General features: G+C 35.2%; 1 protein-coding gene across 1 annotated transcript in view; it reads right to left on the reverse strand.

The window, feature by feature from the left end:
• The window catches only part of RSRC1 (arginine and serine rich coiled-coil 1), a 411,289-nt gene that overhangs the window by 207,135 nt on the left and 177,692 nt on the right, over positions 1-26,462 (reverse strand). Inside the window, exon 5 of the mRNA XM_019799225.2 lies at positions 10,392-10,428. Coding sequence (XP_019654784.1) covers positions 10,392-10,428 — 37 coding nt within the window. The remainder of the gene's footprint in view (positions 1-10,391; positions 10,429-26,462) is intronic.

The raw sequence follows: 26,462 nt of genomic DNA on the forward strand, positions 1-26,462 counted from the left end.
AGAAGAGCCTGACTTTTGGATGCTTTGAGTAACAGGAAGTCGGGGTAGGGGTGATTTAATGCACTTGGAATATTTAGTTTTATTCTATAAAGCTTTAATAAGCACATGTGCATAAAACTCAGAAAATAAATTTTATCTAGATTAAACATAAATCTGAGACTATTAGTAATACTACTAATGAAAATTGCAAGGCATCTTTGTCATCTATTTTTTTTTTTAAGCTAACTGGCCACCATTTTCTTCTAGGACCACTATGTTTTGAAAATGCAACAACAGATCTTTATTTGGAAGAGAGGAGATGGAGGGCGCATACAAAAAGGGCCTAAATTCATGCTGTTTGGATAACTGGGTAATATTTACATTGAAGGAGCAATTTTTAATAAACCTGTAACTGACCAAAACATGTCAGAGAAATGGATCACTGACAAGGGCGCTGTTTCTGACTGGAATGTGAGCCAGTCCCCAGATTTAAGACCTGTAAACTGCCTAAGAAATCATGGCAGTAATAGGACATTAACATTTAATCCACATTAAAGGTATTTTAATTTGCACACATTCATAAGACACACTTCTTTGTTAAAAGGAAAGAGAGAAAGATTTATGAAATTGATCTTCCAAAAGAAAAACTTCATGCTGTTTTATCTCATGATCACAGTTTGAGGAAAGTGTCGGTTTTAATATGCACATTTACCCTAAACCTCAAATATATATTGGCTCAGGTGAGAAAAATAAATTAAAATGCTGGGAGGAAAGGGCTCTATTATGTTGAAGTCCTTATATGAGGCAATAAATATTTTTTCATCAGTGTTTAATAAATATATAGACTATATGAGGAATGTCAGTGCATTTTGAGGTAACTATATTCTCAAACTCATTTGGACAAATGTCAAAAACATTTTTTCAGAACACAGTGGGAAAATACTAAAATAAAACAGATATTTTAAAAAGTAACAGATGAAAGACAAGTGGTTTTAGAATAGGGTTTATAACTTCTGCTCGCATTTTCTAGTTCATGTTATATGTCAACTGACTCCTCAAAAGTATGACTATACTACATCAACTATGTTTATTCTTATGTTAAAAAATTATTAGTCTGTGAACTAAAATACAGCAGTTTTATTTAAACGTTCTATGCAAAATAGCCTAAAACAAAGAGGAAAGGGCTTTTATTAGAACCAGTAGTGTTACCGATGAACATGTACTGGCTAGCAATGGGCCTGCCTACATTTCTGGCAAGCAGCAACTATATTCTACAAACCACTGATGGGCTCAACAAGCTATTAATGACAGTTGCTTTTCAACACTTAAAATGGTCAGACTGTGTTATCTGACCACAAGGACAAGTAGGTCATCACTCTCAAATGTTATACAATATAAGAAACAAATGAGACCTCTGTGGAGAGAAAAACCCACAGGTATGGCTCCAGAGTTCTTCTGCTATTCAACTATTAATAGAAAGCAAATCCACTTAAAGTTGTAAACACTTGTAACCCTTGTTACTAAAAGATTTATCATCACTTATTTTCCACCTAAGACTGAACAAAGTATTATTAGTCCTAGTGTCCAGCTTTAGCCCTGATATATACAACTTAACATCTGGAATCAAATAAAGGAGAAAAAAAGGGTCCCTCTGTTACTCTCGCAGAGTTAGACGGTGAAATTTTTATCCTTGTATAAACCTGCAGAGTGTCCATCTGTCTGGGTTTATGAACACCCAACCAGTCATTTGTAGGCTGCAAGCTCATACTCAGTGGGTACATGGGGGAAGCATCTCAAGAAGCATCTTCTAAAAGACAGGGCACTTGTCTTTTAAGTCAATGCCTTTCAGTGTACCTTTCTGCCTCGTGGTTGCTGGACTCGCTAAATGGAGACTCTCAAGTCCCACCATGGACCCAGAGAATCAGAACCTGAGTTTAAACAATATCCCCAGGCGACTCATAAGCACATTGAAGAGAGTGAAGCAGTGACTTAAATCATCCCACCCCATCCCACCTCCAATTATTTGACTTTTCAGAAAAGTGTACAAGGGGAGCCTTAGAAACATCACAGTGATCAGGATAATTCACTTCATTTCCAGCCAAAGGAAGCATGGCATGGCAGTCCTTCTTTCAAGTGGAAACAACTCACAAACTATTTTGGCCTAAAAAAGTGACAATTTTTCATATAGCTTAACCTAAAATATTCTGATCTCAATCCCTCTTCCAAGAGGAAAGGAAAGCATTATTTTTATAGTTTGCTAATAAAACAACAATAGCTATATTGTAATCAAATGACAAGGCTCTAGCTCCTGTATGTTTTCATAATTATAAAGATTAAAATGCACCAACTCCCACTTGACTGCATTAAAAACACCCTAAAAAGTAAACGTTGTGGTACCCATTCAGTAGTTCAATAAGGGTTACTACTCATTACATTATCCAGAATTTTAAAACATAAGATTATAGAAAAATGTGGCGTTAGGTCCCTTTGATAACGGAGGGGAACTTAGAGTTAATTTTCTACAATTTTAGAGAATCATTAATTAAAAAAAAAAGTCAGGAGCAACATCACCACATAATAACTACCCATTTCCATTCTTTCAACACTTCTGTGTTTCCTATCCAAAGGTCTTTAATTTGTATATGATTCTTCATCAAATAAAAATATTATTTAAGTTCATTATAAAACCTAACTAAGTACAACATGATAAGCAGTGCATTCACTCATTTTCTCTAAGTTTTGTGTTTAACTCTGCTGACAATTCCTGTAGGATTCAGCAGGAGAACTACTCAGGATTCAAGGTCTGCTCAACATTGATTTCCAACATTTTCCATTATGAGTTTCTCTTTGAGGTAAAAATGTTCATAGAGCCCTCCCCATCCCTGACAGTAATCATAAGTTTAATACATAACTGGAAGCACAAACAAAAATTGTCCCCAGAAAAACGAAGTAAAACGCTAAAACCCCAAAAGAGTGACCACAGATCTAGGCTTTGGTTTACCACAACACCAGCTAGAGGGAAGGGGCTTGAAAGTGAGTGGTACCAGAAAGGCAGCCTCGGGAAGTATTGCTCTGGGAGAAAATCAGATGAATACATGCAGTGACAAGAAAGAAGAAAGTAAGAAGAAACAAATGGCTAAACAGAAATAAGACATGCCAACCCCTTCATCCCCGCAACACCCACGACTGTCCATTAAAGAAACCATTTCTGCTATTCTGCAGAAGCAGGTACCCTTGAACTAGGAACCATGTCTACAAAATGTCTAGAACTTAAAAAGAAAGAAGGAAGGAAAAAGGAGGGAAAGAACCTGCCCACCAAAGCTACTGTAAGAAGTGGTAAACAGACAATGCAAATCAAAACATTCCAAGAGATGAAAAGTCTGCCCTCAAAACCAACCCAAAGCACAAGGATTTTTTGGACAAATAACAATGAGAAAACCTAGAATCAGATATTCAAAAAATAAGAACAGATATAGAAAAAAAAGTATTTCAGAAATGAGGAATAAATTAGAATGTGTCCAAGGAAGAATAAATTTGAATGAAAATTTAATAAGAAATACTATATGAAACCAGGCAAACTGCTTCTCAGTTGTTTAAAAACAAAGGAAAGTAGTTAAAAGAGTGGAAAAGAATGAAGCAGAAGATGAGCAAAGAAAGATTTTATGTATGTAATTATACAGAAATACGTATATAACTGGAGTCTCTGAAGAAGAAAACAAAGCGGAGGAATGGCATTAAGATTTAATGCTATAACCCCAAAAAAATTATTTCCAGAAACAAGAAAACTTAAGTCTACATATGAAAAAGCCCAGAAAAATCAGCCAGAAACATCCAACTTTGAGAATCATCTTAGTAAAATAAGGACAATGAAAAAAATGGCAATGCCTCAAGGCAAAAAAAAAAAAAAAAAAGTCAAATTATATATAAGGGTACGAAAATAAGGCTAGTGCCACAAATATCAAGAGCAGAGTAACATTTTCCAGAAAGCCAAGGGGGAAAAACTGTAAGCCAAGGATTTTATGCCCAGTCAAGCTGCCATTCACGTCGCAAAACTTTAGAAAAAACAGCTTGGAATGAGCAAGATCTCAGGGAATACTGTACACAGCAGGCCGTCCTGAGAAATATACTAGTTGGGTGAGTTTTACACAAACAGGAGATGAGTGGGGAAATATCAGCAAACAAGCTGATGGTAAATATTTAATATAGTTAATTTTAAAGGTGATTCTAAAAAAGGGTGACAGCATGGATAAAAGACTAGTACGTACACATCACATATGCCAACAGTGTAGCAAGAATACAACAAGAGGAAATGGGAGGAAAAGGAGGAAAGCAAAGTACACAGGAGCACTGGCTATCACAAGGGTTGTTAACAGGTGGGAACCCAGGGATGCCATACAAAAGGTTACATAGGAATGAGGGGGGAAAAGCATTATGCATTATAAAAGATACAAATACAAAGGTAACCACTAGAACAAAAATGCAAGCCTCCCTAAACTTCATAACAATAACTAATAATAATAATAGTAATAGCAGCTCTTCAGAAACAATTCTTCATATGCTCTGCACATCTTATATCATCCAATAGCCTTTCTTCAGAACTATCTTTTCAAATATAGCAAACAGTCTTGGAAGATAAAGAATTGCCCCCTGGACCAGAAGGCACTTTTGTTACCAAATTAGGACACTAAAGATAATATCTTTCTTTTAGGTAAAGTTTGGGCCAATTTTCTGTCAGCTCCTTAAAGAACAGAGCCCCTCAGCTATGACACAAACCCACTGGGTATGCAGCATCACCCCATGGAACTTGCAGGTCACAGGGAACCTATATAACTATGGAGTGCCACCTTAGGGGCTGTTAGTAAGAAAGAGCTTTGTCTCTGACCCAGAAATCTCATGTCTTCTGCCAGCATCTATTAAAGTATGAGAGGCATACAAATGGGCTAAAATCTCAGACCCTTAATAAAGAAGACACAGACAAAGAGAGAAAGAAACACAGTAAATATAATGATACAGTAATTAGGGAGTGATTTCCAGGACAGAAAAAAGCAAAGTACAAAAAAGTATTTATAATATGCTCTATTTTATAAGATAAAGGAAATAGGAATAATACACGTGTGTGTATGTGTGTATATATGTGTGTATGTATATATATGTGTGTGTGTGTATGTGTGTGTGTGTGTGTGTGTGTGTATATACACACACATATACACTTAATTCTACAAGAAGATGCACAGGAAGCATAAATTGGAAGTTAAGAAAATTGGCTACCTACAAAGGATAGAGAACAAGCACACCTTTCTGAGAGATGTCCTGTGTATAATATTTTGACTTTTGGAAGCATGCTAACACAAGGTATCCAAACATAATTAAATCAACAAGGATGGGGACAAAGGCACCTAAAAATGAATACAAATAGAAACAAATGCACGCAATCATATTTCAAATGAATTAGCTAACTACACTTAAGGGGGAAAAGAACCTTGAATAAACGTGAAGTAAATTTTAGTAAACTCTTGAAATAAATCTTGAACTTTTTATTAAGTTTTATTTTCACAAGGTATGGTTGTAACAATTGTGAAACTATTTTACACGCAAATAATTAAGCAAATGGGTAAATATATTGTTGTTAGGAGTCACAGTTATCACTCTGAATGAAGGGAGATACAAATGTGAAATGGGGAACAACAAAGAAGAGTTCTGTGGTTTGGATTGAAATTGGAGGTGTTAGTATGACTCATAATTCCTTAAAAATACCTAACTAAGTATCTAAGTCCTAAGTAGCTAGCTACCTACCTACCCACCCACCTATTTATCTATCTAATCTAGGACTGAAAAGTCCTAGAAGTAATGAAAGCCCAGAGACAGTGGACATATCACATGTCCAGACCTAGATTCATAAATACCATTTTCCTCTTAAATGAAACAGCATAATTTGAAGAAATACCTGCTTCCATGAGGGAAGGTTTCAAATGAGCCTGGAACATCTTGTTGTGTCAGAAAATAAGGAGGTGCTTTAAAACAAAGATGGGGTATGTAGAAACAAGCCAAAAGCCATCTTGAAAGGATACTCCCTGGACAAATCTGGGGCAATTTGAGCATCAAATAAATAAGAAAAGTAATGGATCCATGAGTCCTTGCTCACAATAAATAGATAAAACAAGAAGTAAGGGTGGGTTCTTCCTTAAAATAGAATGCTGACTACTAAATCTGGGAGGAAGTGGTAGAGTTGGAAAATTTCCATTTCCAATCAGGCAAGAATCACCAATGGATGATGGAGCACCAACTTTCAAGGACCTTGTTTAGCCCTTTATCTGCAAACTCAACACTCAAAAAACAAATAACCCTTTCAAAAAATGGGCAGAAGACATGAACAGACACTTCTCCAAAGAAGACATACAATGGCTAATAGACACATGAAAAAATGCTCCACATCACTTGTCATCAGGGAAATACAAATCAAAACCACAATGAGATACCACCTTACACCAGTTAGAATGGCAAAAATTAACAAAACAGGAAACAACAAATGTTGGAGAGGATGTGGAGAAAGAGGAACCCTCTTACACTGTTGGTGGGAATGCAAGCTGGTACAGCTACTCTGGAAAACAGTATGGAGGTTCCTCAAGATATTAAAAATAGAGCTGCCCTATGACCCAGCAATTGCACTACTAGGTATTTAACCCAAAGATACAGATGTAGTGAAAAGAAGGGGCACATGCACCACAATGTTCACAGCAACAATGTCCACAACAGCCAAACTGTAGAAGGAGCTGAGATGCCCTTCAACAGATGAATGGATAAAGAAGATATGGTTCATATATACAACGGAATATTACTCAGCCATTAGAAAGGATGAATACCACCATTTGCACTGACATGGATGAAACTGGAGGGGATTATGCTAAGTGAAGAAAGTCAAGCAGAGAAAGACAATTATCATATGGTTGCATTCATATGTGGAACATAAGCAATAGCACAGAGGACCGTAGGGGAAGGGAGGGAAATCTGAAGGGGGAGAAATCAGACAGAGAGACAAACCAAGAGAGACTATGGACCCGGGGAAACAAACTGAGGATTTCAGATGGGAGGGGGGTGGGAGGATGGGGAAGCCTGGTGATGGGTATTAAGGGGGGGGTGCGTGATGCAATGAGCACTGGGTGTTATGGGCAAATAATGAATCATGGAACACTACAACAAAAACTAATGATACAGTGGCTAACTGAATTAAAAAAAACAAAAAACAAAAAAACAAAGACCCTGTTTAGAACTTTCAAAAAGACATAGGCTTTATGAGTAGAAGACAAGTTGGTGAATAGAAAAATAAAATAGTAGTGGACAGTATAGTAAAAATTTAAGCTAAGAATGACAAGCTGGACAGTTCCCAGGAAAAGGTAGCAACATAGAAAAAAAGAAATGATAGAACAAAGGCCAAACCAAGAGTTTGAGACATTGTGACAAATAAATGAGATCAGCCCTTGAAGAGGTTCCAGGGAACACAGTCCACTTGCTGCACTCTTTTTGCTATCCACACCTGTTCTTTCCTTTCTAAGGGTTACAGATAACTATATACCAAGAAGAGCCCATAAACAGAATACAAAGGCAGTACAACTACACTATGCATGTGCCCTTGTGGCAAGTATAACATGCTGCATATCTCATTTTTCTTAGCTTATTTATTTTTATCTTTTTATTTTTAAAAGATTTTATTTTTAAGCAATCTCTACACCCAAAGTGGGATTTGAACCTACAACCCCAAGATCAAGAGTCACATACTCCAGCAACTGAGCCAGCCAGATGCCCCTTTCTTAGCTTATTTAAATTTATACTTGCTTTTACCCTCTCTTAGAACAACGTTAATTCTCTATAATTCAGGTAAATTTGAAAAAACAAAGGCTGAAGGATACATAAAAAAGAAATTAATTCCACATGTGTGGGATGTTCTTAATTTTACACCATGTATTTTTAAAGATCAATCTATTAAAAGCTATAATTCTAATTGTATTTAGCTACAAACGAATTCAAAGAAGGGCTACATGTGCTAGAAGGCAAGGGCTAAGTATCTGCTCAGCTGGACACTGGAGAGACACAGACCTAAGGAGCCCACAGCTGCTACACAGACAAGTTTCATTAATGCTCAAACAATAAATTCTTGAGCTCACTTCCCTCTAGGCAGTTGTGAAGACTATCACTGGCTTTACTGGACAGTAGTACACAAGGCAGTATGATATGTATATAGGTGTACATATAGGATATTATGTTACATATTCATATATTCACGTTATTGCTAGTAGTTCACAGTCAATGGGTCAATTTTACAATGTCAACCTACAGAGTCTTTTGAACAACCTAGATAATAAGCATTAAAATCATCCACTTCCCACTACCTGTTGTACTAATCCTAGCTCTCTCATCCCTAAAATGCATTATCTTCGAAATACATTTAATGTATATGACCCAGATAAAAATGAAATATAACTTAGGGTCAAGAATAGAAAAGAATAATCAACAACTATTCCTGACTTTAATAAACAGCTACGCTTGATCAAAGGTTTTAAATGTTTTTAGCTGAAAAATTTTCTTCAAATAAAATCTTACTTTAAAATTTTAAAAATTTATAAAATAACGAAAAGAACTACTCCGATTAAAGTGGGCAGTGACAGTCTGGAGTGCCACCTGCTTTGGGGAGCCTTCCTGGCAGCCCAAGGCAGTTAGAAAACCAGTGCTGAATAAGATTATAAGTAGAGTATAAACGTATTAAAGAGTCACTGAAAATGAGTTCATACTAGTAAATATTAAAAATATAAAATTTAAACTAAAAAACATAATCCATTATTATTTACTGGAGAATATGAAACAAGTGAAAATGAAGTATTTCTAATAAATAATAATTTATAAGATAAGTATAAAAGACAGCTCATTTTGGCACAATGGTAGCTATTCTTCCTTATTATAAGCCCCCAATTCATACTGGAATTTGATGTTTTAGATTAACATTTTTTTTTTTTTTTTTTTTTTTTTTTTAACTTTTTTTTTTTTTTTTTTTTTTTTTAAAGATTTTTTTTATTTTTTATTTATTCGACAGAGATAGAGATAGCCAGCGAGAGAGGGAACACAAGCAGGGGAGTGGGAGGGGAAGAAGCAGGCTCACAGCAGAGGAGCCCGATGTGGGGCTATCCCATAACGCCGGGATCACGCCCTGAGCCGAAGGCAGACGCTTAACCGCTGTGCCACCCAGGCGCCCCAACATTTTTATTCTAATGTCCATATGTCCTAAATATATATGCCACCAAGAAGTGACAAAGAGGGATTCAGGAAAAAATTTCTAATAATGAGAATAACAATGCTACTTATTTACTTCTAATGTAGACAAATATATAGTTCAAATATTCTAACTAGGTTGTTATATATTGCTTTATAATAATTAATTTGTACTTTTTAGGCTCATTTTTTAAAAGTCTGGGTTTCCTCAGTTTCCTTTAGCTATTCCAAGGAAAACCAAAAATCCTTTCTAACTCTAAAACTACTGTAAGTCAAAGTGAAAGTGCCTCTTGCTACTGTTTGATTTTGTGGGAGCAAACAAAAGCACATTAATAGTTAACAAAGCTACAATATGATATACGAATGAAGTCTTGCATTAAAAAAGTACTTAGATTGTATTTACAAAAGAATCTCTATCATTAATTATTCAATATTTGGATTTGACCAGAAACCAGAGCATGACTTTATAATGCTCTGTTTAAATGAACTACTTAATGTTGTAATGAACACTCAATGCAGGAAGCTAAATGAATTTTGGACCTGGTATAACAGAACACTTTTTCTAATTTTTTGATCAATGGACAGATTTTAATGTTAAGTCAGTTTGAATTTCATTTGTACTTTAAAAATGTTTACTTAAACCAAAAATTTTGCATCTCAATTATTTTATATTCTAAAACTGAATGTAGTTTAAACCAATGCATTATTCATAAAGCAAAGACACCAGGAAAAACAAAGCTGTGCCCTTCTTCCAAAGCCGTTAAATTGCTAAAACATACCGTATTTATGCATGCAATATTTGATTGTGTTTTTCTTAAAACACAAGCTTGTTTTTGTCAGATCAAGATATGCCAAAAATTCTACACCAAACATTTTTGTTTATAATTAAAGCAATCATCAATCCAAGGATTGTCATCCGTTTTATTTCATCTCTACATCAAAAAAAAAAAAGTAATTTAAAAAAAAATTTTAGATTCCCTTGAAATGATAAGATAAATGAAAATGTAAGTGCCTTCACATAATAACAGTAAGCTGACCCTTTGGGAGATGGTTGACTTTCTCAATACAAGGTATTCAAAGCTCATTCAAAAGTGTTCATTTAGAATGCAGATATCAAAGATGATGCAAATGTTCAAGAGAAAATTAGAACTTACCAGATGTTCTAATCCAGCTTTGATGTTTCCAGATTCCCTAAAATAGAAGAATAAAAGTTCTAAATAGTTGCTAAACAGTTGTCTGTTATAATTTACATTTACCTCAAATGCATTTTATAAATCCTTATGATTTTTTCATATTATCTTCACTTAATGTTCACACTAACAGTTTTAAATGACAAAACAATTTCCATCAAAAGGAAACAGATAATTTATTTACATTTAATAATATTACAACTAAAATTGGGATTCCACTAACAGACTGTTTCAGATTTTTCTAAGTCAGCAGAGAACAAAAGGAAGTCAAGTATACTATTACTTTACTATTCACACAATATCTATTTATTTCACATTAGCTTTTTCAGTAGAGTTTATGTTTTCTCCAACATTTATTACAAAAATGTTCATACAGATTCTACTATTGACATTTTCCTATATTTACTTTATCAAATATCCATCCACCAATGATTGCATTTTATATAAAAATACACATAAAGAATATGTTTGTGACTCCATATCTAATAACTACATCTTAACAAATTTTTCCTTGACATTAATTTTATTAATTTAGTGCACACTACAAATCAGGACCAAAGACTGCTGTAATATTAAAAAACAAAATATCACTAATGAAGACACAAACATCAACTATCATGATATATTTTAAGTATTTAATTCTTGCTTTTCACTGTAAAAAAAGACTGCTGATGGAACTAAAAATACAAATAACTGTGCCAGTAGCAAAGATAATTTAAATATATATTTGGTGAAATGTGGCAAATAGTTGATTTTCCCCCCGATTTTAGTTTATATTAATTTAGTAGTGACAAATGGACTTAGAATTTCCTCTCAGACCAAGTAGCATTTTAATTTCATCATAAATACCAAGCCTTGTATTTTTAACATGAAAGTATATTTCTACCACATTGCAGAGAATAATTATGAAACATCCAACAACAGTATTGCATTCATGATGTTTAATCTTTCCCTCACCTCTTTCTTTCTCTAAAGGGACCCCAAGTTCACTTCCCTTCTATTTCTGTCTCCAATTTTCTCTGCCAAAAATATACTTCTCTCTGTTTCCTTTGTCTTGCTATACAATCTTTCCAAATTTCCCTATCATTTCCCCCCTTCAGATGTGCTGCCTGAAAACTATATTCATGGCTTCCAACTTTTGCTCTCACTGCCCAGTCTGGCATACTGGGAATAAATTCCAACATCTACTGATTAGCACTCATCTTTAGCCATTCTCTTCTCTACTTTATGCTCCTGGCAATCTTAGCAATACTATATATTCAACACTTGAAAATTTAAGGATTTCTGAAACTCATTCTCTGGATGCAGTCCTAATGACAAATGACAGGAATAAACTGTAACAAGGAATTAGAAAAGGTGAACAGGTACATAAATAATCATTTTTAACTTTATTGTTACAAATTTAATGCATTTACTGGAGCTAGAAGTCAAATCTTTAAGTTTTCACAAGGACATTCTCATATAGTCACCATGTAATTTAAAATATAAACAAAAAAATAATGCATATAGTGAAACATCGGAGAGTGCAATGCATGTGTGTGTCCACTGCAATAAAATTGAGTCTTCCTCCCATCACTGACTCCCTGTTGTCAACCAGATATTAGCTCTTTGTTTGTCCTTCTAAAGATATTCTGTGTGTGTGTGTGTGTGTGTGTGTGTGTGTGTGTGTGCGCGCGCACGTGTCTTTCTCCTCCTGTCTTTTTTTTTAAACCCAAACAGAAGCATACTACACTCACTGTTTTGTCCCTTCACTTGGCAATCTAACTCAAAGTCTGCACTATACAATACAAATCGACTTCATTTTCCCCCATGGGTACATTGTCACATAATGGTTCTTATTAGAAAATTATACTGCAACATAAAGGAACAAAAATGCTCAGATTCAAAGTACAAGTTCATAATTTACTATATGAGACCCGCTAGAATTAGACATGCTTCATCAGAATATTTGGATTTTAGAAAGGAAATAAGACATATAATATGTTGTATGTCACGTAACATTGGCAGCAAGGTTTGAAGCAGCATCTCATCATTATACACAACAATAATTCTGAAAGCAACACCAATGTCCACACAAAATGGGATAAACAAAGACTATGAATAACTTCATTTCAGGGTTAGTTTTGCTGTCAATTGAGTTTGCCACAAACTTAGGGAAAATCCCCCAGTGTTTTCAGCTATTTGTATCATGGAATCAAGGATAACAATTTGTTCTTGAAAAAAAAAAAAAAAAAGGCTGGTTAGACTATTGCTTTATTATATTTTCAAGTGATTCTTTAAATTAAATGATATTTAGGAAATAGGCATTTTGAATGGTACGCAGGAAAGAAAACTAGACATCATCCTTGACACAAGCCCTTTCCTTCACTACCAAATGTAAACAAATGTATTCAACCACACAGTCTTGGCGACCCAACATCCATAATTGTCATTTAGAATTAGCCACTTCTTTCTACCTTCACAGCTACTACTTTACTTCAGGTCATCATCTTTTCTCTCCCAGGCTACTGCAAAGCCTCTTAATGTGTCCCAATCGCTCCTGCCTTGCCCCATGTTAACTCGTTCTCCATAATACAGCAAGATCTTCCTAAAACGTAAGCCTGATCATGTCATTCCCTTTTTAAAATACACAGTACCCTACTACACTTCGGTTTCCTCATTCCCTGCTATCTTGCCAAAGCTACATTGCCAGAAATGTGACAGCAACGGCCATAAGAAATTAACCTGGATTCCCTCACCATGGAACCACTCACTCTTTCTAGCTGGAATGTTCCTTTTCTCTAAGCCTCCTCTGGTCATTCCTCACCTAGCTTACAAACAAAATCAAAACGAAACAACAGGACTCAACCCATACGGGGAAGGAAACCTCCTCCCTTCCTCACAAAAGAACTAATCAACATCTCCCGTGTGTTCTCATAATTTATCATACTTTATTATAAATGCCTACTTTCCCAATGACACCACTAAAATGAAAACTCCTTGAGTACATGGATTGTGTCTTTAAAATTTTTATATCCTAGCACCCAATACAGTGCCTGCATCAGAGTATGTATTCAACCAACAAGGGTCTGACATCTAAACGTGAAGACAAGGTGGGATGGAGAATCAGTAGCAACCAGTTCAGGTGTCTGAGTGGTCCTCCCCAGCCCCACTCTCTCTCTAGACCACAGAAAAGCAAGGCAACTCCAACAGCAAGTGGTTGTTTGGGAGGGTAGTACTGGGGGTTGTGTGTACATGCGTGGTGTGTGGTTGTTTTGTTTTGCTTTGTTTGTTTTGTTTTTTTAAAGGAGTATGAGGACATGGTGGAAAACGTGGCTGACTCAGGCCAGAGTTCAACACTGGAGGCTTTGCATTCTAGTTTTTAAATTATCCCAGAGAAGCACAAGCCAGATCTTAGACTTTTACCTCCCTCCTTAAAGTTATCAACCAACACAGCTGAATGTTGCAAAGAAATAAAATAGAAGTCCACAGGAAAATTGTAAGACCTCTGACGTGAATAAGCACAGGAATTAAAAAAACAACAAATGGAGCAACCTCATCCAGAGGGGGGAAAAATAGACCGAGCAAGAATATACTATAAGCAAAATAACATCTTTAAAGATAAAAGATTTTTAAGAAATCTAATACAAAAAAACCAGTTATGAAGAGGAATCAATATGAGATAGTGGGTATTAAAAATACAGTAGTTTGAAATAAAGAACTCAGAGGATGAATTGAAAGCACAATAGCTACAGACTGAGAATAAATTGGTGAGTTGGAACACTGGGTGGGACTCTCCCAGAAGGGATAGGAAAGGGATGAAAAGACAGAACAAACATGAGATAAAGTTAAGAAGAGGAACAAAAGTGTGAACATCTAGTAATGGGAACCCTAGAAGGAAAGCAAAGGCAAAACAGAAGAGAAAAAAATATATGAAGAAATAATAACAAAAAATTCCCAGATATAGAATTATTCAAATCTTGGACTGAAAGGGTACACAGAGCAGTGAACAGGGTAGTTAAGTGAAACTCCACAGCAAAGCATAATATAAGGATTATTAAGACTGTTAACAGATCAAGAGCAAAGGCTAAAAGCTTCCACAAAGAACACAGGAAGAATAACGCTAACATCAAACTTCCAACACTAATACCTAGGGTATAAGATATGTAGTACGAACTTCCAAGATAAAGTGATAAAGGAAAAGCTCTGTGAACCTAGAATTTATATATAGCTAATAAATTATTATTTAAATTGAAGTAAAATAAAGAAATTCTCAGCATACAGGGTCTCAGGAAATTCACCACAGAAAGACATTATTTGAAAGAAGTTCTGAGGAATGTAATGCAATAAGAAGAGAATTAAATCCAGGACCAGATAAAGCGAGTAAAGGTTGACTTAGAACGTAATTATTATAATCTAAACAATTAGTAACTAAAAAGAAAACTATAGAAAGTTCACCTACAGTGATGTAGAATCAAAATCCCAGAGAAGATTCTCAGGTTGGTTAAGAAACAAAATCCGGTAATGTGTCATTTACAAAGAGATACATAAAAAAACAAAAGTGTTCAGAAAAATTTCCAAAAAAGGGAGAGTAAAAGACATAACCAGGCAAACTTAAACCAAAAGAAAACTGGGGTGGTAAGTTTAATGACAAAATATATTTAAGCCACTCTCCCATACAAAGAACATATACACATACACATTTTTTGAGGGAGATATATATGAAAAAGGATATTCTATTCTAGTAAAAGATATAATACATCAAGAAATTTTCATGTATACCCAGAAGGTTTGCATATTCCTAAAATGTAATATGTATTATAGTTTGGGATACCAAAGTTTCAACAAGTTTTCCATGAAAATCAGTTTTCTTTAGTTTTACTTTGGGCAGAAAGACAAGGAAGAGGGGCCATCTCAAAACAATACAAATAAAGCATCAGGAGTACATCAACACTACACAAGACAGCATGAAATACAACCCTGGTTCTAGAAGCTGAATACCTAAACTCAAATTTAAGTTGTACTACAAAAGAGTTGCATGAGCTTGGTAATAATTCAACTCCCTGACCTAAGATTTTCCACCAATGGTGTGAAAAAAGAAGCAAGATAATTTATGTGAAGGAATACTATAAACACAATAAACTGTAATGTACTATAGAAATCTGTTATTATAATAGATATTTAAATACAAAAGTATTAAAGTGGTTCCAAAAGCCTCAATGATTTTTTTTTTTTTTTAATAGAGAGGCAAGATCCAAGACATTGACAGAGGGATCTTGCAACAAATGGTATAAAGCCTGTCCTCTTTAGTGGTCTGTCTCTTGGGTTGTCCCTGTCATGACTTCATCAATATTTGTGCAACTCCTTTTGCCCTGTGCTGAAAGCAGACTTAATTCAATTATAGGTCTCAAAACTGATAAAATGGTCTTGAAGTGGAAAATGGGAAGAAATTATTGGCAAATGAATAAAGATTTGTATCGAACTAACACACAGGAGTACAGCAGGTCTTTTTTTAATCATTCCCTGTCTTAAATCTTCTGGGAACCATGAGTTTCCCTTCCCCTCATGCAGCACATCGATTTCTGAATTAGACTGCAATATTAAATAATTAATATACTTGCCATGATTGATGTTTTGCATTAGTTGAATATTAGGTTATCAATCAAAATCCACTTGGTTTAATGTAATAATATTGAAAAAGTGTCACGGGCTGTTCATCCAATTTGTAGTTGAGGCAGCACAGATAGTAATGTTGGCATTACACAAGGCTCTAAAGCAGGAAATGCAGTGGCTCAACATGTACGAGGAAGACATTTTGAAACTAACTGGGACGAGGCTGAGGTTGTCCTAAATAAACCTTGTGGCACCTGTCAGTTTCAATGTTAGGTCTCTTTCCAGGAGAAAGATGCCATGCATCAATCATAACATGGCAGGCAAGAAAAATTTTAAAAAGAAGGATATTAATTTAATTTTGTGGCAAACATTCCATTATTTTGTCCAAGGAAACATGTTCTAAATCCAGAAACTGTTGCTATGATAAAGCTTATATCCCCTTAGGAAATTTCCAAACAAATACACTAAGATTTTTTAGAACTAGTCTTACTAGGAAGAGATCCATTTTTGTTTGTTTTTCATATGGGAACAATATTTTACCAAAGTGATCATTCAGGTTTTATAAAATGGTCTAAGGGAATCAGGTCAAGGAGTCAAAATTAACAATAGTATTTACTTTTCAAAAACTCTATTCCTTCTGATGAAGGTATTCTCCTTCATTCTCAATATTTTGCATGTATACTTACAAAACATAAACTTTTAAAAAATTACTTCCTTCTCCCAGTAAATGACTTTTCTCATTATTCCTTATTACATCTGGAATCTATTATGGATTTAATTATAAAAGTAACATTTTAAAAACAAATTAAATAAATAAAAGACATTCAAAAGAAAAGTGACTCTTTTAGGTGGAGAGTAGAAAAGTAACAAAAGAAATATAAACCAAAGTCATTTCATAGAGCAAGCCAAAATCCAGTGGGTATTTAGTTACAAAATACTCAGAAACCATAATGAAGGTAACTAACTGAAGTAACACTAAAGTATCATTTCACTGACCAAGTCTTTAAGAAATAAAAGATTCAATATATTTATCATCAGTAATGCATATGTATAATCCCATATAAAATGAACACATATATAGTAATTATGGAAAACAGGGTAACTCCTAAATAAAAAATTTTACAGGTTTTTTTGGTCATGAACTAAGTATATTATTCACTAAGACTATATACTGCAGTTTCCTATAGCTGTAAGAGATTCTTATCAAAATTAATTTTGTGTCATCTCTCTTATAAAGCAAAAATCTACATGAGTTTGTTTTTTACATAATGGCAGACCAGGTTTTTAAAAGCCTGAGTTATAAATTATAAAAGTATCTACACCTCCCATCTCAAATAATCATTGATAAATTTTTACATGTCTATGTTATATATCAAATGTTATTAATGAAAAATCTGGTAATATACAAATCTAAGAAAAACGTGGGTTCAAATTTCAACTCTACTACTTACTAAATAACTTTGTCAAGTTATAGATCTTCTCTAATTTTTCCATTCTTAAATTTAAATAAATGACTAAAAAGATAATCAGCATGTATATATATAGAAGTCACTCAGTAAATATTGATTCAATATGACAGACTAATAATGAACCAATTGCCTGCATTCCACTTTCAAAACCAAGGAATATCTTTATAGATGTTAGCTTTTTAAATCACCTTAAAATTGGTTTCAACTGTAATACCTATTAATGAAAGTAAGTCTGCTCAAGTAACAGATACATATAAAAGGCTTAGCCCAATGGCTAGCATCCAATAAAAAAAACATGTACATCCTGACATAAGGACATTCTAATATCCTGATATCTTTGAAAGGAACAGAATGGTAACATGTGTTGAAAATCTAAGCAAAAATAATTTCTCAATTAACTGATGCTTTTTACATTTTAATCCCAATAAGAAACATACAAATGGGGCGCCTGGGTAGTTCAATCAGCTCACGTCATCATTTCAAGGTCCTGAGATGAAGGCCCTGTGTAGAGGGCTCCAACTGGGCATGGAGCCTGCTTAAGATTCTCTCCCTCTGCCCCTCTCCCCTCTCAAAAACCAACCAAATAAACAAAAGAAACAGACAGAATATCAGCTCTAAGTTCCAAAAAGATCTTTCCAGAATTCTCAACTTCAACTTACCAGGTTTGGTTAGAATTCTCAGCATTTTTCTCCTGATCAGAGACTATCTTGCAAATCACTGGCTCTAAAGATATATTCTTATGTTACCACAATTCAGAATGATAGTTTTCGGATGCTTGTATTTTACAAGTAGATTTTTATCTGACTGATTATTATTTGCAGAAAATTCTGCTTTAGAACTTACAAATAATTTGTACAAACAAATGTGGCATGGTTACTGAATTTTATATGTACTAGTCTTTAGTTAAAGGGTGATGGACATTAAAGAGGGCATGTGATGTAATGAGCACTGGGTATTATATAAGACTGATGAATCACAGGCCTGCACCTCTGAAACCAATAATACATTATATGTTAATTAACTGAATTTAAATAAATAAATAAATAAACAAACAAGCTCCAGGACCGCAAGGGGCAAAAAAGAGTCTTTTGTTAGTTTTACAAATATTTGTGAGCATTCACTAACCATACTAGACAGCTAAGAACATATTATACACACTGAGCTTACTGCAATGAGAAGCTGAACACTTAAGTTGGTATGTATCAATTAGGCCATTTATAGTCATTCAGGTAAACAGGTTCTGAAGTTCACAGAAATGGTCAACAAAGGAAAGAAAAGAGATTTCAATATTTTTGCAGTTGTGTTCTAGATAGTAGTTTCAGAAGAAGACAGTGAGAGAATTCATCACCAATAGATCTGATCTAAAGAACTGCTAAAGGAATGTTTCAGATACAAGGGAAATTATACTAGGAAGAGACCTGTAACATCAAGAATGAAAAACAAGAGAAATTTATTTACTGAGCACCCTTATACCTATCTCCACAATAAATTCTGAGTAGATAACAGAACAATAACAGTAACATAACCAAACACCATCAACAAAAAATACAAGTATTAAGATATAGCATCTATTGCCCTTCAACAGATGACTGGATTAAGAAGCTGTGGTCCATCTATACAATGGAATATTACTCAGCTATCAGAAAGAACCGAATTCTCAACATTTGCTGCAACATGGACGGCACTGGAGGAGATAATGCTAAGTGAAATAAGTCAAGCAGAGAAAGACAATTATCATATGATTTCTCTCATCTATGGAACATAAGAACTAGGAGGATCGGTAGGGGAAGAAAGGGATAAAGAAAAGGGGGGTAATCAGAAGGGGGAATGAAACATGAGAGACTATGGACTATGAGAAACAAACTGAAGACTTCAGAGGGGAGGGGGTGGGGGAATGGGATAGACTGGTGATGGGTAGTAAGGAGGGCACGTATTGCATGGTGCACTGGGTGTTATACGCAACTAATGAAGCATCGAACTTTGCATCAGAATCCGGGGATGTACTGTATGGTGATTAACATAATATAATAAAAAAATCATTAAAATAAAAAAAAGATATAGCATCTATGCCTTAGGTATTTAAAACAGTGTTGTCAAACCAAGACTATTACATGAAATAGTTAACGTCCACACAAGTTAAGGAAAATACATGTGAACATATTACCTATTTGCTATTTCCCACATGCAGGATTAACATTCATAATCAATGACAATTCTCTTTCCCACTGAGGCCAGACATGGCTCAAGAACCTTTCTCAACATTGTGCTCTAAGGAGTCATTGCCAGTTGCCTTGAGTTAGCAGGTGGGATGCAACCCATTCACCACTACCCCCTTCCATCCATGTTCTTGACCCAGCTTAAGTTCAGAAAAAGGAGAAAGTGCCATATGCATTAGAGTGGTTGAGAAATATTTCAAAGAGGTGGGTAATTCTAGCTGGATCCTGGAGGACTGATTGCATTTGAGCAGACTAGGTAAGTAGAAAAGAGGCAGGAAGAGCGAACTCAAAGGCCCCACATAACCTGGTAGAGGTCAAGTAAGGTGAGTCACCTGCCCAGAATAGGTACGTGAAAAGGTCAAATTACTGTTAGTCTTTAATTTTATTTATTTATTTAAAGATATTATTTATTTTTATGAGAGAGAGAGCGCACGCGAGCACGAACGGGGGAGGGAGGGCAGGGGGAGAAGCAGACTCCCCACCGATCAGGGAGCCCAATGTAGGATTCGATCCCAGGACCTTGGGATCATGACCTGAGCCAAAGGCAGATGCTTAACCGACTGAGCCACACAGGCACCCTGCCCTGTTAAGTCTTTACTTTTAAACAATTGTTATTTTGTAAGTTTTCAGGGTTATCATGTACAATTGTGCATGTTGTTCATTATGGAGGAAAAAAGGAAAAAAAACCCTAATGGGCAGTGGCAGCTACAAGCTCTATACATCCAAGCAGTGCATCCTGATGTGGTATTGCATCCACAGGAAGAAGGGACAGCTTTTCCTAATATGCACAAAAGTATCATATGGGCTAGCAGTAGCCCTGCAAAAAATAAATGCTTATGGTAGAGAAATTCAAAATCACATCCGGTTCTAATGAAGAAGAAAATAAAGATCGCCTAAAATTCCATCAGCCAACATAATATCTCAACGTTTTATTTTTTTCCTCCATTCTTATGCATACACACAAATACACTTACTTTTTTCTTACAAAAATGGGATCATCATTGATTTCTGCTATGTAGCTTCAATTATTTCACTAGTTAATTATGTATTATAAGCAGCTTCTCAGGTGCTAATATTTTATATATAATATTTTTACTGTTTACCTACTATTCTGCTCACAGATGTATAATGTTAACTTCTTCATTACTGCTGGACATTCAGTTTTAGATTTCTAACTCTAAATAAAACTGGGGTGTAAAAATACAGTAATTGATCATTAGATTTAAAAATCATTTATGAATTTTATGTAATGTTAATTTCACTTGGAGAAATGAGGTTAAATAATTTTCAAAAGGGGAAATAAATCAGTATATTTCACCTCTAGCACTTAAATAATTTAAACTTACATATTTATTATATTTATATAAACTTGTATTTAAATGATTTAAAGTTTCATTATCATTCATAATATTTTAAATTTAAATACAATCAAAAATAAACTTCTGCTTTCAAGAAAGTCCATTATCATAACATTTTATCCCAACAACTTCATAAAAGCAGTATCTCCCTATATGGAATAAAGAGTCAATAATCCCAAATAAAAAGTAATAAATATATATAAGTATACTATTAGTGTCTTCAGCTGAAAGAAAATGCAACGTGAGTATATTTTTCCTGAGAAAAGCAAATTTTCAATAACTCAGAAACTGATTATTCAATTCTTCAAGTATTAACATCTTTTGATCCTTTTTCTTCCCTGTGATGGTCTCCTACGTAACTACCCTGGACACTCAAGCGCGAAACAAAGAACTAAGGTGTGACTTTAAGCAGGTGAGTACCTAATAGTGCTAGGAAATAAAACTCCTAAAATTCTTCCTTTGTTTAATGAATAAAAATAAACTACTCAGTCTAGAATTCAAGATTCTTGCTCAAATCAAATGATTTGCCATTTCCTAATGACGTCTTTGCCCTTCCCAGCACTTAAATCTTTGATCATATTATTTGCCTAAGTAAACTGACCTTCTCATAAATTCTACCTCCAAGGAAATATGAAACACTATGCGCCAAGCACTGTGGTAAGTGCTTTCCATGAATTAGCTCATTTAATCCTTACAACTTGATTATAAAACAACTTAGATGAGATCACTGAGGCTGAGAGAAGTTAGGCAGATCACACAGTACACCCTCCCTGCTGGTAAAAGGTGGATTTGAAACCAAGCAGCCAGAGTTCATTGCCCAAATTTTCACTCTCAATCTCTAAACAATGAAACAAGATTCTACAGTATTCTCCTACTCCTTAATTGGCACCATGATTGGAAAGGAGGCTGCAAAGGGGTGAGGATTTAAGTAAAATGAATACTGACCCTCAACGATTGGCTGCTATTTGCCAGGTGCTGCGCCTTTTCATCTATTTATAATCGCATTAAATTCTCACAATATTCACAAAAAGAAAAATATTAGAGTGCACACATCAGGAAGATAAAAATTAAATGCCATTTTTCACCTAGAAAACACAGGTTAAAATGAATGATAATGTTTCCAGTGTTGGCAATGGTGTGTGGAATCAGGTACCCTTATATCCTACTGACAAGAGCAGAAAATAATACAAGTTTTCCAAAGGGCAATGGGAAAATGTTCAAATTCTCAAAAATACACATAAAGCCTTTGACCTAATCGTTCTACTTCTCTGGATTTATCTCAGTGATATATTCACAAGATATTAATCACTCTACTGTATTTAATACAAAACAAAAAACTGGGGAAAACTAAATGCCCAATAATGGCAAACTATGAAATAAAATATAATATCCATACAACAGAAAACCATACAGCAATTAAAATTATGATGTAGTTGTATATGTCCATGAAAATGTTCTTTTGGCATATTAAGTTTTAAAAAAGAGCATATTACAGAATCATATGTCAGAGTTGCTAAAAAAAAGTTTTATACATACGTATGTAGAGTGTCAGTACATATGTGTGTATATCTGTGTATAACTGGAAAGTTATAAACCAAAATGTCAACAGTAGTCAACAGTGGGATTCTAAGCGATGTTTATGTTCATTCTAATTCTCTTATGTGTTTTCTAAACTTTCTTCCATGAAAACACATTACCGTCAGTCCAGTTAAAAAAGTATTTAAAAAAAATCCTTACAGCAACTCTGTGGTGTAATACATTATCCTCATTTTGTAAATAATGGCTCTACAGCTTACAGCGAGAAAGTAACTTGCTAAAATGGCCAAAATTGTTCTATCTGAATCCAAAGCTCACACTTTTTCTTTTACAATGGAAACACTACCTGCTGTTTTAGATAAAATAAGGCTAGATCTATATTTAGCCCACACTTTTCCTGTTCTATACATGCTTGAAAAACTTTCTCATAAATTATCTGTGTACATGCCTGTCAACCTTCAGTGTTTTCTTTAAAGACTCAAGTCTATGATTTTGTTCATTTTTATACCATCTACAGTGTTTAATACTAATAGAATCTTCCTAAATTCAGTACATGATTATATAAGATACAGATGAATTCAATTCTCAATAGAGAATGTGAGCCTGGAATAGAGATAACAAACATATTTATAACCACAATGAACAAGACAAATGGAAATGGTGAACCTTTCAATAATTGATCCAAATTGGTCCAAGTTCTGCCATATTCCCTTCCTTCCCACTTTGTCTATATTAGTTTTGGTTCCTATCACTTTACACCAAAATTCTTCCAATACTCTTCTCCCTAACAATGTCTTCATACTCCACATTGATGTTTCTGTTTATAACATACAATATCTAATAATTTTCCACTACTATCCAAAATGTACCTCTTCTCAGACCCGTTCATTATCATCTCCATGATTTTGCTCAGACATTTACCTACCTAAAATGGTCTTCTCTTCCTCACTATACCCTCAAATTCTAAATATTTATTGTGCAAGAACCAAACTCCCATTTCTGCTATGTTCATAATAATTTCATACATCTCTAAACTTATAGTCAGTCCTTGACATTCAATGGATGACTTCTAGGAACTCTGAAATAGCCTTAGTTATGAAAGCAATAATGTATGTAAAGTGCTTAGCAGATTATACTTAGATATACTACTAATTATTATCAATATCATTATTACTATGCAGACACTCCGTGAGCATTGCTCAATACATTATAATCAGATGGAAAGAAAACCACTCGAGATATAATGCTGAGAAGTCGGCTGGCCTCATTTACCAGCTAAGCAAAAGGACACCTGCACATCATCCTCACAGAACCTATGCTTTAACATCATGCCAGAACAAAATTACAAAATCTCACGTGCAATAGCCATATAAGCCCTATTTGAATAGAAAGAATATTAAATCTGTGGTTACCAACTGCATAGCCCTTATAGAAAATTCTCCATAGTCCAGTACTTAATAGTCAGTAATCATTTGATGTGGCTTCTATGTATGTATCCATTGCTCAGGCTAATAATTTAAGGTTACAAAAGGTTACCACATGAAGCTTTTTTTTTTTTTTTAAGGTTTTACTTATTTATTTGACAGCTAGAGAGAGTACAAGCAGAGGGAGTAGTGGGCAAGGGGAGAGGGAGAAGCAGGCTCCCCACTGAGCAGAGAGCCCACCGTGGGGCTCAATCCCAGGACCCTGGGATCATGACCTGAGCCAAAGGCAGCCGCTTAACCAACTGAGCCACCCAGGCATCCCTACCACATGAAGCTTTTGATAACCTTTCTGATACACATGAATTCTTGGTGTGGAAAGGCAATCAAACCTTAACTTTCCCCAAACTACACATTAAAGAGAAAAGTCTTTTGGTCTTGGAATATGATAAACAATTTTGTTTACATATCACTAATGTTAGCTAATGTTCACAAAATCAGAATTGGATGGTCTCATTAGGAAAAGAAGAAAAGTAAATAACACAACAAAAGATTACAAATGCTACGTTAGCCTTCTAAATTATGAGGCTATGGGGTGAAGGACTTTGAGGGAAGAGAGGGATGGAAGCTGCGGGTAGGAGAGTCCCAGAAATACGTCACGGAGGTGGTGTTGGAGGTTCCTTCTAACAAGGCCACCCCACCACATGGGCTCTCGAATTAGCTCCTCTGGCTTCTTCAACGACCTTCACTTATCTGTTCTTTTTCCCTGCCCTAGACTGCTACTGTGGAACAATCAGAGCTTGAGGTGGTTAATTAAGACCAACAAGTCAAACTGAAAGTAACAATCAAACTTTGATTCACTTACTTGTAATAGTACCAAGGAGCATTTGCTTTCTAATGGTCTGCTCCTCCCTCGAAGAACAGCATGGGCAGGGATCAGGTGGATGCGGTGCAGGGCAGTGGGAACAGGAGGCTGAAATGGAGGGGAGGGGGACTCATCTCACTGCTGAGGAGCCCCAACAAAAGACTCTTGCCTCTTTATAGACCAGTGGACCATGGGGAGGGAAAGAGGGAAGGACTAGGAATGGAAATGTACTAAATTGCAGTGGAGAAAACTGCCACAGATCCTAATAAGGAAGCCTCTGGATAGAAGCACCTGGCCTGGAAATAGAAATGCTATGGTTGGGTCTGAAAGATCACACAGAGGACTTGGGCCTGGAGTCTGCTTCCTTAGACACCATCTTACTAACTTCTCTGTTTCCCTTGGTCAAAGTGTTTGAAAAACTATACACACACTATGTCTGTGCCACATTCCTACCTCCCATCACATCTCCAAATTACTCTTGTTAAAATCATTAGCCTTTTCCCTGTGTAACCCAATCCATTTTATTATCCTTCTCTTTATACACTTCTCAAAGCATTTGTTATTGTTGAACACTCTCTCCCACATACATTCACCTCACCTGTCTTTTATGACATTACATTATCCAGGTTTTCCACTTTTTCTCAAACAATGACTCCTCGAGTCTCCTTTGTAGAGTCATGCTCCTTTTTCAGACATCAAAGATTACACCTCCTCAAGGCTCGTTCCCAGGCCCTCATCTTGTGTGATACTTTCTTCCTAATCTACCATGCCTTCATACATAGTGTTAATATCAACCTATAGGTAAATGATTTTAAAAAAAAAAAAGTATAGTCTTCAGAGGCTCCAGATCCATTTATCCAGTTGTCTATTTGCTATCTCTATCTGGCTGTCTCAAAAATCCAAAACAAAAAACAAAAACTTATACTCAATGGGTCAAAAAATTCCTCCTTCAGAGATGATGCTTTTCAGTATTTCCTGTTTCAGAAAGGAGTCCCATCATGCACACTGTTCCTCAACCCAAAAACCTGGGAGTCCACCTCCTTCCTTTCTCCTCTATGTTACTACCTGTATAATCTGTCACTAAGTCCTATTGATTCTACCTCCTAAGTAACCCTAGACACTATGTCTCTACTTATATAAACTGCTGCCATCCTAGTCCAACTACCATCATCTCTGGCCTAGTCTCGTCCTCATTCCCTTGTAATTATTTTCCCCACGTCCACTGCTATTTCCCTCTTATGCACATACTACAAACAGTCTAATTATGTAAGAATAGATCACATCATTTCCCTGCCTGAAACTCTTTAATGCCTTTCCACTGAAACTATCATGATTTGGTCCCCCTGACTCCAACATTTATTCATTCAAATACTACTGAGCATAATCTTTGGGTCTGATTCTGTGCTGAGTGTCAGGGATTATGAACAGACTGGACTGCAAGGAGCTTATAGACAGGCACAAATCACACACAACTAACACACAAACATATAAATTAGTAACTGTTACATGAATAACATTTCAAAAGTACTATGAAGATACCATACAGGGACTGATGAGATACAATAAAAGGAATACAAG

The sequence above is a fragment of the Ailuropoda melanoleuca genome, chromosome 1 (genome assembly GCF_002007445.2).
Source record: "Ailuropoda melanoleuca isolate Jingjing chromosome 1, ASM200744v2, whole genome shotgun sequence".
In the NCBI taxonomy this organism is placed as follows: domain Eukaryota; kingdom Metazoa; phylum Chordata; class Mammalia; order Carnivora; family Ursidae; genus Ailuropoda; species Ailuropoda melanoleuca.